The following is a 16885-nucleotide window of genomic DNA, read 5'->3' as shown; positions in this document are numbered from 1 at the left end:
ATTGGGCTTCTTGTCTCCAGCAAGCATTTTAGTTCAGAGGAAGCACCACTCGTCTTAGTCACAGCAGGATGATGTTACCTCTGATAGCGACCCTGTCAGTTTGTGTCAGAGTCCTTTATAAAACTTTCTGCCACTCACAAAATAAAATGTTAATTAACAGTTTTTAATTAAAAACAGTGTGCCTGTAAATAAGTTATTAAATGGGCTCCTAGTTAATGCATGGCTAACATCCTTATCAATAGCGAGGTCACTTTCACATTGCTAAGGCTATGTATATGTGTTAAAAAGATTGAATATAGTCCTACTAGAGTTCTACACATTTCTCAGCAGGACAATTCGAGGCTTTGCAGTACTTTTTAGATTTTTTTTTAAATGTGTTGTACCTGGTAAATTTGAATTTCACAAGATTTGATCATCTCTATTCATGATAATAATCTAATTTTATACTGCCATTTATTTATGGGTAATACTTAGTGGTTGTGGAACAGAGATTTTGATGTTCTATGGAATAAGACTGTTTGAAAAGTGATGGTTAAAGACAACCTTGTACTTTGATGTCTTGCATTTTATGATTGAAATTTCTTTTTCATTTTTCAATTAACCAGCATTCTCTACTTACAATATCAGAAAAGTACTGTATGTATTATCTCTCTAACTAAAATATGTAACAAAATGAATTGCAAATGCTATAGTTCTACTTAGTCATTAAGACCAGCACAGACAATTCTCCTTTATATACATTAATGTATGAAGCCGAACAAAAGCTCAGAAAACTATTCCAATATTAAGTTAACAAGATAAAATATTGTGAAAAAAAATACAATAGAATACAGTTTGGCCAAACAGTTGACCACACAATTGTAAAAAGACAATGAATTCCTTAGTAGGAGTCAAGAATAATTTTTAACATGTGTTCATCTGTACATATGTTACCCCAATACTTGATATTATGAAGCCTCATAACTTTGTATCTTGTCTGGTTTTGGAAATTTTGGAGAAATATTGTATACGGTATCATTGAAGTGGATGGTAGTTTGAGTTAGTGTATACATTCTACATAGGAAGAGTCCAAATATTGGACTGGCTGTGGTCCATTGTCAGTCTTTGTCCCTGATACAGGGATTAAATTATTCCGTATTGTCCAATCTATAGCAGCTCTTCCACATCCTCATTATTTCCAGAATTATTGTACTGACATCTCAGGATGGCTCTAAACTCCGAGACAACTCCATTAATTTCTTTTGATTGTCTATCACCTTCAGGTTCTGGACATAGGCCCATGTAGCAGCTGGACTTCTGAAATTAATTGAATATTCTGAACCTAAAAAAACAATATAAACATATTGGTTTTAGCATACATACTGTATATATTATATACATACAGTCATGTCCGAAAGTGTTGGCACTCTTGAGATTGTTCCATAAAATTAAGTATTTCTCCCAGCAAATTATTACAATTACATATTTTTTGTTATATACATGTTTTCGTTTCCTTTATGCGTATTTAGCCAACAGAAAAAAACAGGGGAAAAAAGGCACAAAGGACATAATTTCACACAAAACCCTAAAAATGGACTGGACAAAATTGTTGGCAAATGACCGTTTCAAGCATGTGATGCTCTTTCCAACTCACCTGTGGCATGTAACAGGTGTGGACAATACAAAAATCACACACGAAACCAGATAAAAAGGGGAACAGTTGACTCAAACTAAGCATGGAGAACAGACTGAGGAGAAGAGAACTGTTTGAGGAATTGAGAACCAAAATTATTGAAAAATATCAACAATCTCAAGGTTGCAAGTTCATGTTCAGAGATATTGATTTTTTTTTTTCCATGGTGTGCAACATAATCAAGAAATTTACAACCCATGACACTGTAGCTAACTTCCTGGACTTGGACGGCAGAGAAAAATTGATGAAAGGTTGCCACGCAGGATAGTCTGGATGGTGGCTAAGCAGCCCCAATCAAGTTCCAAAGAAATTCAAGCTGTCCTGCAGGCTCAGAGTGCATCAGTGTTAGCTCAAAGTTTCTGTCGACATTTGAATTAAATGAAATGCCATGGCAGGAGACCCAGGAAGGACCCCACTGCTGACACAGACATAAAAAAAGCTACACTGCAACTTGCCAAAATCTTTCTGGCAAAGCATCTTGTGGACAGATGAGACCAAGACAGAGCTTTTTGGTAAAGCACATTATTCTACTGTTTGCCGAAAACAGAATGAGGCCTACAAAAAATAGAACACAGTACCTACAGTCAATTTTGGTGGAGGTTAAAAGATGTTTTGGGGTTGTTTTAATGCCTCTGGCACTGGGTACCTTGAATGTGCTCAAGGAATCATGAAATCTGAAGATCACCAAAGGATTTGGGGTCACAATGTAGAGCCCAGTGCCAGAAAGATAGCTTTGCATCCTAGATCATGGATCTTCCAGCAGGAAAATTACCCCAAATACACTCCAAGAAGCACCCCCGAAATAGATGGAAACAAAGCGCTGTAGAGTTCTGAAGTGACCACCAATGAGTATGGATCTAAATCCAATTGAAGACCTATGGAGAGATTTTAAAATTGCTGTTGGGAGAAGGCAGCCTTCAAATATGAGAGACCTGGAGCAGTTTGCAAAAGAAGAGTGGTCCAAAATTCCAGTTGAGAGGTGTAAAACGCTTGTTGATGGTTATAGGAAGCAATTGATTGCAGTTATACCAAAGGGTGTGCAACCAAATATTAAGTTGAGGTTGCCAACAATTTTTGCTAGCCCATTTTGGGGGTTTTGTGTGAAACTATTCCCAATTTGCGAGACACTGTAAAGTAACACACTGGCGCTATGTACTGGCCCGAAACTTCAGCCGCAGGCACCTTGGCACGTAGTGTGCAACCCTATTCCCAATTTGCCTTTTTTTCTTTGTTTTTTGTGTTGTTCAAATACACACAAAAGAAATAAATATGTGCATAACAAAACGTGTAATCGCATTAATTTTCTGGGAGAAATACTTAATTCTCTGGAAGAATTTCAAGGGTGCTAACACTTTTATTCATGACTGTAAATTTTTTTTTTTTAATGAATGAAATCCTTGTATTATTTGGGAATATCTTATGTAAAAAAAAAAAACCTCTATTAATCTGCAGATATTTGGTTAATTTGCAGTTTAATAGCATTCTGAGACCTCCGTTGCTGGGAGGAAATGAACCTTATTCCTTGTGACATCCTCTGGCACGATTTCAGTCATTGCTCAATAAATAGTCAGCAGCGGCTGTAACCATACCCTGGCACTATCTGATAGGTGGCTCAGCAATCATGCATCAGTCAGTGTTGGGATATGATCAGCGCACCCTCTCACTTTGTACTGAGCGGTGACTGAAGCCGTGTCTGCCTACCACTAGGAAAAAAGTTCATTTGCTCCCAAATGAGGGTCTCTTAGTGAGGGTGCCAGGCAGTTTCAGAATGCTATTAACTTGCCGATTAACCCCATATCACCAGGTTAATAATTTTTTTTTTACATGACAGGTACCCTTTAAGGCCACATTCACATACTCAGTTTTTGATCAGTATTTTACATCAGTATTTCTAAGTGAAAACCAGGAATGGGACAACCAGAGGAAAAGTATGATAGAAACATATCATAACTTCTGTATTTTTCACCCACTCCTGGCTTTGGCTTATAAATACTGATGTGAAATACTAATTAAATACTGAACATTTGAATGTGACCTCAGAGTGAGTATACAATGCACAGATGTGGTCATAATTACTGGTACCTCTTTTACTTCCGTATATACTCGAGTATAAGCCGAGACCTCCTAATTTTGCCACAAAAAAATGGGAAAACTTAATGACTCGAGTATAAGCCTAGGGTGGAAAATGTCAAAAATAAAAATAGATACCAATAAAAGTAAAATTAATTGAGACATCAGTAGGCTAAGTGTTTTTGAATATCCATATTGAATCAGGAGCCCCATATAATGCTCCATACAGTTCATGATGGGCCCCATAAGATGCTCCATAATAAAATATGCCCCATAACATGCTCCATAAAGTTTATGATGGGCCCCATAGAATGCTCCATATTAAAATATGCTCCATATAATACTGCACAAATGCTGATTATGGCCCCATTAGATGCTCCATAGAGATATTTGCCCCATATAATGCTGCACAAATGCTGATTATGGCCCCATAAAATGCTCCATAGACACATTTGCCCCGTATCATGCTGCACAAATGCTGATTATGGCCCCATAAGATGCTCCATAGACACATTTGCCCCATACAATGCTGAACAAATGCTGATTATGGCCTCATAAAATGGCCAATGACACCCCACAGTTCACTGGATGATGGTTGCTGTAGTAGTCACAGGGCCTGCAGACAGCAATCACAGGGCCTCCAGACAGCAATCACAGGGCCTGCAGACAGCAATCACAGGGTCTCCAGACATCAATCACAGGGCCTGCAGACAGCAATCACAGGGCCTGCAGACAGCAATCACAGGGCCTGCAGACAGCAATCACAGGGCCTGCAGACAGCAATCACAGGGCCTCCAGACAGCAATCACAGGGCCTGCAGACAGCAATCACAGGGCCTCCAGACAGCGATCACCTCAGGCCTCAGAAGTGCGTCCCAAGCGGCAGAGCGTCTAGGCCTGGGACTTCCGGTAGGCCCGAACTTCCGGCCGGCACAGCAGGGAGCAGCGCAATGCCGCCCAAACAACAGAGCTCCGGCGCAGAGCGTCTAGGCCTGGGACTTCCGGGAGCTGCGCCGGGTCTACCGGAAGTCCCAGGCCTAGACGCTCTGCGCCGGAGCTCTGTTGTTTGGACCTACAGGCCTCCTGCATGGCATCCGATCCGATAAAAAATCGGAACGGCTTGCCATGCAATTTAAGGATGCAATTTCTATGGGGCCGCGGCCGGCGGCCGCGTGTCACTGAAAATGACTACGCGTGTCAGCACTGACACGCGTGTCATAGGTTCGCCATCACTGCTCTATAGACTATTATGCCCCATATGCAGTTGCTGCGATTAAAAAAAAAAAAAAATCACATACTCACCTCTCGTCACTCAGGCCCCCAGCACTTGCTATAGTTACCTGTCCGCGTTCATCCGCTTGGCGCAGCTGCGTCTTCTACGTCCTCTGTTCAGGCAGAGGGCAGCGCACACTAATCGCGTCATCGCACCCTCTGACCTAAGCGTCACTACAGAGAATGCGGAAGACGGAGCGACGCCGATGGTGGAAAGGGGGACAGGTGAATATCGCGCACTGCCAAGTCATACTCACCTGCTCCTGGAGCGGTCCCTGCACGTCCCTGGTTCTCCGGGCGCTGACAGCTTCTCCCTCTGTTGAGCGGTCACATGGTACTGCTCATTACAGTAATGAATATGCAGCTCCACCCCTATGGGAGTGGAGTCGGGTCCATATTCATTACAGTAATGAGTGGTACCATGTGACCGCTCAAAACACGAAGAAGCTGTCAGCGCTCGGAGAACCAGGGACATGCAGGGACCGCACCAGGAGCAGGTGAATATGACAGCTGCCGCTCCCCCTCCCTTGCCGACCCCTGGGAATGACTCGAGTATAAGCCGAGAGGGGCAATTTCAGCCTAAACAAATGGGCTGAAATTCTTGGCTTATACTCGAGTATATACGGTATTTATTTTACTCACTTATACGGCACCAATAATCTACAGCACTTTACAGATCTCGTCATCCCTAAAGGGACTCACTATCTAAACTCCCTATCAGTATGTCTTTGGCATGTGGGAGGAAACCCACACAAACCCCAGAAGAACATACACATTCCTTGCAGATTGTGTCCTTGGTTGAATCTGAACCCAGGAATGAACCCAGCGCTGCAAAGCAACCATGCTAGTCACTAACGTTCTTTGACCAAAGTTTTTAGCGGATGGTTATCATTACCTTTATGCCAATTTTCTAAAAATGCACTCCAGAAATCTAAACAAGCTTAGAAAGCGTGCGACTCCTACTAAATTTCTCCAATTATTCCAATGTGATGGGTTAAGCCCTTATGGAAGGACTACAGAGAAATTGAATGTTTACTCCCATACTCGCTCTTTGTAGCACAGACTCCCAGGAGAACATTTTGTGATCAGCTTATTGGAGAGATGTCAAACTCATTTTCATCAAGGGCCACATCAGCATTATGAGTGACTTCAAAGGACCACTTGTAGTTGTAAGGGCTCATGCAGATATCCGTGCAGCACGGTTCGAGCACGGACTGCAATGCACAGAATGGCCAGGGCTAGAAGAAAGCTGTCCCTGAGTAGTAGGGCTATAACACAGCTGTCGCTAGGTAGTAGGGCTATAAGACAGCTGTGCCTTTGATAGTATGACTATGAGACAGCTGTGCCTTTGATAGTATGACTATGAGACAGCTGTCCCTAGGTAGTAAGGCTAAGAGCACTGTCCCTGGGTAGTGAAGTTACAAGCGCTGTCCCTAAGTAATAGGGCTAAGAGGGCTGCTCCTGGGTAATGAGGATAAGAGTGCTGTTCCTAGTAGGGAAAAGAGAGTTGTTCCTGGGTAGAAGAGCAAGGAGAGCTTTCCCTGGGTAGTAGGGCAAAGAAAGCTTTCCCTGGGTAGGGGGGCAAAGACAGCTTTCCCTGGGTAGTAGGGCAGAGAGCTGTCCCTGGGTAGGAGGTCTAATAGCGCTCTCCCTGGGTAATGGGGCTAAGAGATCTGTCCCTGGGTAGTAGGGCTAACAGGGATGTCCCTGGGTAGCAGGGCTAACAGAAATGTCCCTGGGTAGCAGAGATAAAAATGCTGTCACTGGGTAGTAGAGCTAAGGGAGCTGTCCCAGGGTAGTAGAGGTAAAAAAGCTGTTCCTGGGTAGTAGAGGCAAAAGCTGTTCCTGGTAGTAGAGGTAAAAGAGCTGTTCAGGTCTAGTAGAGGTAAAAGAGCTGTTCTTGAGTAGTAGGGCTAAGGGAGCTGTCCCTGGGTAGTAGAGGTAAAAGAGCTGTTCCTGGGTAGTAGAGGTAAAAGAGCTGTCCCTGGGTAGTAGGGCTAAGGGAGCTGTCCCTGGGTAGTAGAGGTAAAAGAGCTGCTCCTGGGTAGTAGAGGTAAAAGAGCTGTCCCTGTGTAGTAGGGCTAACAGGGATGTCCTAGGGTAGTAGACCTAAAAAAGTTATCCCTAGGTAATAGAGCTAAGAGAGCTTTCCATGGTTAGTATCAGGGCAAACTATCAGGAGAAACCACCAGGTGGCACTTCCCAGCAGTTTATGCTGCCTTGACAGTGAGAACCCGAAGCCTCAGACAGCCTGTGACAGCTGTACTCACAGCGCCCGAGAGCTGGGCAGGAAAACGCCAATACAGCAGAGCTGGAGTGAGCAGAACACCAGATGGTGAGTTGTCATGATTCTCAATGGCGAGAGAACATAGCCCAGCATATATGAGAACTAGCTCTTGGAAGATGGAAACTATACTGACCATGAACTAAACCTGCCGCACAACTAGAAGTGGCCGGGTAGCATGCCTACGTTTTTTATCCCTAGATGCCCAGCGCCAGCCGGAGAACTACCTAATCCTAGCAGAGGAAAAGACAGTCCTGGCTCACCTCTAGAGAAATTTTCCCAAAAGGCAGACAGAGGCCCCCACATATATTGGCGGTGATTTTAGATGAAATGACAAACGTAGTATGAAAATAGGTTTAGCAAAATCGAGGTCCGCTTACTAGATAGCATGAAGACAGAAAGGGCACTTTCATGGTCAGCAGAAAACCCTATCAAAACACCATCCAGAAATTACTTTAAGACTCTAGCATTAACTCATAACACCAGAGTGGCAATTTCCGCTCACAAGAGCTTTCCAGACACAGTAACGAAACAGCAGCTGTGAACAGGAACAAAATGCAAAAACACACAAGGACAAAAGTCCAACTTAGCTAGGAGTTGTCTAGTAGCAGGAACATGCACAGAAGGCTTCTGATTACATTGTTGACCGGCATGAAACTGACAGAGGAGCAAGGTTATATAGCGACTCCCACATCCTGATAGGAGCAGGTGAACAGAGGGGATGATGCACACAAGTACAATTCCACAAGTGGCCACCGGGGGAGCCCAGAATCCAACTTCACAACAGTGAGTGTACTGACGAGATATGTGGTCACGTGACAACAAGGGGTGGGGCTTAGCATCCTGTAGCTGGAGTATGCAGGACACTACAAGGACACAGGGCAGAGAAGAAGGGAAAGGGAGTAACCGGACACCAGAGAAAGGATGGGGCAACAGAGGGAGACACAATCCAAGACAAGCCGAGGTCAGTAAACGAGAGGGGTAACGCGGTACACAAGGAGTAGGGTAATCAAGAATAGTCAGGGATGTGGCAGGAGTCAGAAAACCAGAGAAGCAGATACACAGTACAGAATCAAAAAGGCAAAATCACACCGGGGAACAGAACTAAGTCAGAACCATACAAACAAGCTAGATTACAGGCACAAGGCACAAGCACACAGGGGTCAACACACTGAGCCAATAGCAAAAGTATAACTGACAGAGATTGGAGCTTACCAGGGCTAGAAGAAGCTCCCCCCGAACCAAAGAGGCCAATAATAAGCCCCAGGTGTGCAGGTCAGAGCTTGCACTGTGATCAAAACATTAACCCCTGGCGTGCAGGTCAAACCCTGCACTGGGATTATGACAGTACCCCCCTCTCAACGGGGGGCCTCTGGACCCCCAGGCTTCCCTGGGTATCTGGCATGGAAAGCCCGAACCAGCCGATCCGCATGTACCGAGTGAGCAGAGACCCATGAACGATCCTCCGGTCCATATACCCTTCCAGTGAACCAGGTACTGCAAGGAGCGGCGCACTCGCCGAGAGTCCACAATATGTCCGACCTCGTACTCCCAGTTACCCTCCACTAACACTGGAGGAACAACATACTCTGAGTTCTCCTTGACAGACCCCATGGGTTTCAACAAGGATTTATGGAACACATTAGATATTTTTAAGGACGAGGGAAGACGCAACCTATATGCCACTGGATTGACTATCTCCACAATCTCGTACGGACCGATGAACTTCGGTTCCAATTTAGCTGATGGTACCTTCATGTTGATGTTACGTGTGGAAAGCCAAACTTTCTCCCCCACCTGAAACATGTGTCCCGGGGCTCTCTTCCTGTCCGCAAAACATTTATACCTCCCCTGGGACCGAGAGATATTACGCTGGACTTCAGCCCAGATATTTTTTACCGTTGAACAGATCCCTCTGCCCCTGGACAGCCAGAATCCAACCGAGAAAACTCCCCAAAATGGGGATTAAACACATAATTGATCAGGAATGGGGACATGTTGGTGGATTGACTCACCCGGTTGTTAAAAGCGAATTCTGCCAACGGTAACGCATCACACCAATCCTCCCACCTGGGGGAGGTCAGACACCTGAGAGTCTGTTCCAGGGATTGATTGGTGCGTTCCATCTGACCATTGCTCTCCGGGTGATATGCCGACGAGAAGGAGAGTGAGATGCCCAATTTCTTACAGAATGCCCTCCAAACTTTGGCAACAAACTGCACCCCTCTGTCAGACACAACATTCAGGGGTACCCCATGCAAACGGACCACATGCAGCACAAACAACCTTGACAAAGTTTCTGCTGAGGGTAATGCGGCCAAGGGAATGAAATGGGCCTGTTTGGAAAACCTGTCCACCACCACCCAGATCACAGTATTACCCCTGGAAGGTGGAAGACGGGTAATAAAGTCCATGGAGAGATGAGTCCATGGCCTATCAGGAACCGGTAAAGGTATGAGTTCCCCAACCGGCCGGCTATGCGAGCTTTTGGACCGGACACAAACACCACAAGCAGAAATGAATCTCTTAACATCAGACCCAAGTGAAGGCCACCAAAACACCCTGGCTACTGCCTCTCTAGTGGCCGTGATACCGGGATGAGCACTCAGCCTAGACCCATGAAACTCCTGTAGAAGTCTAGTCCGCAATAAATCTGGAACAAACAATTTATCCCCTGGTCTAGCCGCCGGAGCTAGGAACTGAGCCCTCAAAATTTCTTGTTCCAACTCTGACGAGATCTGTGGTCACGTGACAACAGGGGGTGGGGCTTAGCGTCCTGTAGCTGGAGTATGCAGGACACTACAAGGACATAGGGCAGAGGAGAAGGGAAAGGGAGTAACCGGACACCAGGAAAAGGATGGGGCAACAGAGGGAGACACAATCCAAGACAAGCCAAGGTCAGTAAATGAGAGAGGTAACGCGGTACACAAGGAGCAGGGTAATCAAGAATAGTCAGGGACGTGGCAGAAGTCAGAAAACCGGAGAAGCAGATACACAGTACAGAATCAAAAAGGCAAAATCACACTGGGGAACAGAACTGAGTCAGAACCATACAAACAAGCTAGATTACAGGCACAAGCACACAGGGGTCAAAACACTGAGCCAATAGCAAAAGTATAACTGACAGAGATTGGAGCTTACCAGGGCTATAAGAAGCTCCCCCCAAACCAAAGAGGCCAATAATAAGCCCCAGGTGTGCAGGTCAGAGCCTGCACTGTGATCAAAACATTAACTCCTGGCGTGCAGGTCAAACCCTGCACTGGGATCATGACAGTTAGTAGAGCTCAGGAAGCTGTTCCTGGGTCGTGAGGCTAAGAGAGCTGTGCCATACCTCAGAGTCCAAGATGGACTGCTCTCTGTGCTAAGTAATGGCTACATCTGCTCTGATTTAAAAATCAGACCAGAAGACACAACTGCTGGCTGACCTTACATTCTCTGTGTTCACTCGTGCTGTGTGACTGTTCATTGTTTGTGCTGGCTGACTGCATTCACGGGCGTTCACTTTTGGTTCTGGCTGACTGTGTTAACTGTTTGCGTTGTCTGGCTGTGTTCACTTGGCTAACTGAGTTTTTTGGCCTTCACTTTTTATGCTGACTGACTGCGATCATTACATTCACTGTTTGTCCAGGCTGACTGTGATCATTGCATTCACTGTTTGTCCAGGCTGACTGTGATCACTGCATATACCGTTTGTGCTGGCTGACTGTGATCACTGCATATACCGTTTGTTCTGGCTCACTGTGATCACTGCGTACACCGTTTTTGCTGGCTGACTGTGATTACTGCGCTCACCGTTTGTGCAGGCTGACTGTGATTACTCCGTACACCATTTGTGCAGGCTAACTGTGATCACTGTGCTCACCATTTGTGCAGGCTTACTGCGTTCACGGTGTGCACTGTTCACCCTGACAAAGATTGTACCTGCTTCCTGTGCTGGTGCCATCCCCTCTTTTCACCTCTCACTGAATCTGCTCAGATTCATAGATCGGATCAGCTTCCTTTATCATCTCTTCCCCCTCTGCTAAGCACTGGCTGTTTCGACGTAGAATGCATCCAGTACTTAGTAGTGGAGGTGCTGCCAGCACATTGGGCTCTGCCATTGAAGATTTTGGGCTCCTGTGCACAATGCAACACTGCTCCGACCGGCTCTCCACTTTCTCTATATTGATAGCTGATCGGAGCAGTGTTAAAGTGCGTCCTGACTTCTCAAGCCGCGTAGAATGACAAGGCAGGGCCGTAGTTGGCCAGTAGGCCTTGAGTTTGACACTTAAGGCTTATTGAATATGGAGCCTTCCAAAATATACATCTCCAATAAATTAACACTAGGAGGTGCAATTACTTCTTGTCCCAAAGTGGAAAAAGAAGAAAAAACTCCTTTTCGTGTGATTACTCTCAGAACGTGTGTGTGGCACCCCAGGAGTTAGGGTACCACAGTAGTGCTGCCTTCCTCTCGGGGAGGGTAGTGCTATGTCTGGAGACAAGTAAGATTCCCTTTGGCAGGTTATCACACACACACAACACCTTCCAAATCCAGGCCAGGAGGGGAAGCTCAAAACCCTGTTTTAGGGCAGCTTCCCTGGATAAAGATCCTGGTTTGAAGGCGGAGTTAGTTCAGTTAGTGCAGACAGTCTGTGTGCGAGGACAGACAGGGATGGAGCACAGTGCAGAAACAGGACTCCAGGAGGGGACTAGACAGGCCTCCTGGGAGTCAGAGAACAGTAGCAGGGTACCGGGAACCCGAGGCTTTTATGGACTATAATACACAGAGCAGAACCAGAGGGCATTGAATTAAATGAACTTTGCCCATATTTACTTGTGGCACAGCAGCACCTTGGAACCTGGAGTCACCGTGTAAGGACCCCAGTAGGCACGGCTCAAGCTGCCCGCCATACAGGTACCTGTCCCTGGACAGGAGAACGATTAAGGACTTTGCTTAGGACACTTAGTGGCAGCAGGGACCTCAGAGACAGTGAGCGCAGAGTGGAAGGCTCCTACCTGACCTGCCAAGGGGATTCCGCTTGTCTCTGGACTGCCGGGACTCCTAATCAACCTGTTGCCGGTGCCCTGGACTGTGGCCATCCACAAGTAAACCAGGTAAAGACTTACAACCTGTGTCTTATCTTTATTCACCGACACATACCATCCACGCCTTACACCATAGGACGCCTGGGGACCCCGCTTCACCTGTGGGAAGTGTAACACCCGTGCTGCCTCAACTTCTCCCAGAGGACCCCTTTAATGCAGCGTCGGTCCATCTACTGACCGAACACCACAGGTGGCGTCACGACAAACTTTGAACATTTAACCCCCTTTAAATCATGTGATGCAGTTTTTGACTCAACTTTGAAAGAATTTGCACAGTTTGAGTGGCTGAGGTGGATCATGAATAAGCCTGAATCAGAGTCATAATGCTGGATCGCTGAAGCTCTAAGGTCATTAGACCAGTGGCTGGGTCTAATTTTCAGCTATATTAGGGCCATATATAAATGAGGCCTTACTATGTTCTTCCACAAAACAGAAAGTGATTTTCTCTTTAGTTTGTTTACTGTAGATCAATTATCACCTGCCCTGAGGTGAATGTCACCAGATGTGACATTACCTGGTGGACCTTGTGTACTTGCTGTAAATCTCTGTTAGAATGTTTAAATAATCCTACTATTAAAAACAGTTTTTCAAAATAGAGTGAAAGAGCTCATAAGTCCAAGTGTATTCAGTCTGTCCACCAAAGATTGACTGACAGCTGCAGCTTATACAGAGCAGTGTGAGTCTTGGAAGTAGATGGATTCTGAGAGAGTTGGACAAGTCTGCTCTCCTATTAATCAAAACAGTGCAGAAAATATTGTGCCACTGGACACATAGTTTAAGTCCAGTGTGTTCATGAGGCTAGCAGTGCTGTTTAACTATTTGGCTGTTGTGTAATTCCATACACAGCAGTCCACAAATTACATTAGTGATGTTTGCTATAAAAAGATCAAACAGTCCCATGAATGTACAGACAAAATACACAGAACATGTCTATGTTTTACATTTATTCTACATTGTACAATGAAAATCAATAATAGGAAACTTACATGTGGATACCCGAACATGAGTGGCTTCCTCAAGAATATGTAATGGTCGTGACCGGAGAGGAGAAAGAGGAACTGCAAATAATAAACACTTACATGAGAAACTGTTCACAAAGATATAATGTTATGCTCTATTATCCCTATATTTTAATCTGTTTTTGCCTCTACCAAATTATGGCTGGATTTACATCTTGTCATGGTTTGTCTGGGTCGGTTCTTCAAGGGGTAATTCCTGTAGCCTCACACTGATCCTGGGTGGACTTTTTATAGCCTCCATCTGGGAGTTTCCTTTATCAGTGATACTTCCGCCCTTGGCTAAGTGTGTTGACCCCTGAGTGTGTGTTGTGCTGTGCTGTGTGCTGGTTTGCCTGATTTATTGGTTTTTGACTCGGTCTGTTCTCTGGATACTGTTTTGTTGGATTCTGTCTCTGTACTTTCTCAGTCCGTTTGGTATTGACCTCTGTTTGGCCCCTACTATCCTCTCTGTCTGTGCCCCTTGATAGCTCTGTCCTTTAGTTACCTTTCTATGAGTTTTCCGTCAGCTCCTAGCTCCCTGGAGCTTAGGCCACCCCCCCAGCAGTCAGGTGATTCAGGTTCTGTCAGGCCTGAAGCAATCTCTCTCCAGTCTCGCTTGCCCTGCATTCCTGGGAGCCTGTGGCTCTCTCCAGGTCCTGTCTTCCCGGGAGATTGCATCGGTGAGTGTCACTTTCAACTCCCATCATGATAGTATCACTGACCACTAAGTTATTTCAGTTTCACTGCTGAGTTTGGGGCGCGTGTTGTACGGAGTGTTTTGGATCCCCTACAGTCTTTATCTGAACAGATGAAAAAACTGAGTCAGATGTTTCAGGCTTTAACTCTGGAGCAGCAAGCCCTTGCTTGTTCTCAGCGGCAGGTTACTGAGACTGTGCAGGGGGCTTTGTCTTCTGGTCTTCAGGGGGCTATGGCGAGTGATGTTGCGCTGGTGTCCCCAGAACGACCTGTTAAATTGCCTGACTTTTTTTCTGGGAACAAGAAGGAGTTTAGGATTTTCAAACTCTTCTTCAATTTGAGACCACAGTCCTCTGGGGATGAAAGTCAGAGGGTAGGGGTCGTCATGTCCCTGTTAAGGGGGTCCCTGCAGGCTTGGGCATTCTCCTTCCCTCCCACCGCCCCTGAGAGAGTGTCAGTGAATGCGTTTTTTGAGGGCCTCGGGCACATATACGATGAGCCTGACCGAGTGCGATTGGCAGAGGACATGGTGATGAATGTCTGTCAGGGGAAGCACTCGGCCGAGTGGTTCTGTACTGAGTTCCGTCGCTGGGCTGCGGAGGTCTCTTGGGATGATGCTGCTCTCTGAGGACTCTTTCGCAAAGGCTTGTCTGAGCAACAGCAGGATGCCCTGGTGTTACACACCCCACCAAACTCTCTCGAGGATGCCATGACTCAGGCCGTCTCGATGGACCGCAGGTTGTGAGCCAGGGGGCTGATGCAGGTGGAGACTCAGTTGTTTCCCAGTGGAAAAGAGACTGTTCCTGAGCCCATGGAAGTAGGCGCTCTCACTTTAAAGGAAAAGGAGAGAAAACCCCGGTGGGAAAAGCCGTTATTTTTCTACTGCGGTGAAGCTGGACGTTGGAAGAAGGAGTGTCCTTCCTGCCCATCGTCGACCCGGTCGGCGGGAAATGACTAGGTTTGGGCAGTTATCGAGGAGACTACTCAGCCCTGCCAGTACACTTTTCCTCATTTTCTAAGGTGTTGCTTCAGGTGGAACTGTTAGTGGACGGTTGTTCTTTTTTCTCTACAGCATTTGTGGACTGCGGGTCATCCATCAATCTGATTGACTCCCAATTGGTCACATGTTGCAAGATAGGGACAGCTAGGCTCAAGACTCCAATCAAGGTGGAGGCCATTGATTCCTCCCCCTTACGAAAGAGGGAATTCTATTTATGTCTGATTTGTTTTCTCTCAGAGTGGGCGCTGCTCACGAGCAAAAGTTAAGTTGTTTTTCTGGACAGTCTGCCAGCGGGGTTGGTGTCGGGCATGCCTTGGTTACAACGCCATTACCCAGTTATTAATTCGAAAACAGGGGAGATTGTTCAATGGGAGTCTAATTGTTCTAAGTTATGTTATAATTCTGCACTGTTGGTTGAACCTGTAAAATCTGTGTCATCTGTTGAGCTGGAAGGTATTCCGGAGTACCTGATAGACTTCGACGTTGTGTTCTCAGAAAGCGAGGCCGAGACGTTGCCGCCACATAGACCTTTTGATTGCGCCATCGAGTTAGTCCCGGGGGCTAAACTACCTAAAGCCCGTTTGTTTAATTTGTCTGGCCCGGAGTGCTTAGCTATGAAAGATTATATTGCAGAAAGTCTTCGCAAGGGACATATATGTCTCTCTGTCTCACCTGTGGCAGCGGGGTTCTTTTTTGTATAAAAAAAAATGGCGGTTTACATCCCTGTCTCGACTTTCGTGAACTTAATAAGATAACAGTTCGGAATACATATCCCCTTCCGTTGATTCCTGATTTATGTAACCAACTATCAGGGGCTAAATGGTTCTCCAAACTGGATCGTCAGGGAGCATATAATTTGATAAGGGTCCGGGAGGGAGACGAATGGAAAACTGCGTTCCTCAAGTCTGAGGGACTTTCTGAAAATTTAGTCATGCCATTTGGTCTTACCAACGCCCCTGCCATATTTCAGAATTTCATCAATGTTGTCTTTGCTGATCTCATTGGTCATTTTGTTGTGATTTACTTAGATGATATTCTGATATACTCGTCTGACAGTCAGTCTCATCTGATTCATGTACGAACTGTCCTCCAAAGACTTAGAGAAAATCATCTGTTTGCTAAATTAGAGAAATATTTTTTTTTTTTCAAGAGTTATCTTTTTTGGGGTTTATTGTGTCCTGTGAGGGTTTTCGTATGGACCCCAAGAAGGTGCAGGCCATTGCTGATTGGGTGCAACCCCAAGATCTTAAAGGGCTCCAGCGCTTCTTGGGGTTCGCCAATTATTACCGTAAATTTATTCGGGGGTTTTCGCAGGTGGTCAAACCACTCACAGATTTAACATGCAAAGGTGCGGATGTGAAAAATTGGTCCTCGCCTGCAAAAGAGGCCTTTGCTGCTCTGAAGAAATGCTTTACTACTTCCCCAGTTTTGGTACAGCCAGATCCGTCCAAACCATTTATTGTGGAAGTGGACGCCTCTGAGGTGGGGTCCCATGGGCCCGTCAGTCTGACTAACCTCAGGCCGTGTGTTTTTTTTCCAGGAAGTTCTCTGCTGCCGAAAGGAATTACGATGTAGGCAATCGAGAGATTCTTGCGGCCAAATTGGTGTTTGACGAATGGAGGCACTTTTTGGAGGGGGCCAGTCACTGTGATTACCGACCATAAAAATGTATCTTATATCGTGTCTGCTAAAAAACTAACGACCAGACAGGCCTGTTGGTCGCTTTTTTTCTCCCGTTTTCAGTTTACTATTATGTTTTGTCCAGGGTCAAAGAATATCAAGGCGGATGCCTTATCTCGCAGTTTTCAT

General features: G+C 45.7%; 1 protein-coding gene across 1 annotated transcript in view; it reads right to left on the bottom strand.

Annotated features, from left to right (window-relative positions):
- Nucleotides 1-526: 526 nt before the first annotated feature.
- RAPGEF3 (Rap guanine nucleotide exchange factor 3) overlaps nt 527-16885 on the bottom strand; it is a 138121-nt gene continuing 121762 nt past the window's right edge. The window contains exons 27-28 of the mRNA XM_077297898.1: nt 13369-13440; nt 527-1321 (exon numbers count right to left, since the gene is read on the bottom strand). Coding sequence (XP_077154013.1) covers nt 1200-1321; nt 13369-13440 — 194 coding nt within the window. The 3' untranslated portion in view covers nt 527-1199. The remainder of the gene's footprint in view (nt 1322-13368; nt 13441-16885) is intronic.

Source organism: Ranitomeya variabilis, chromosome 3 (assembly GCF_051348905.1).
Source record: "Ranitomeya variabilis isolate aRanVar5 chromosome 3, aRanVar5.hap1, whole genome shotgun sequence".
NCBI classification, from domain to species: domain Eukaryota; kingdom Metazoa; phylum Chordata; class Amphibia; order Anura; family Dendrobatidae; genus Ranitomeya; species Ranitomeya variabilis.
Note: the sequence above shows the minus strand (reverse complement) of the source record. Positions and strands in the feature narration are given on the sequence as shown.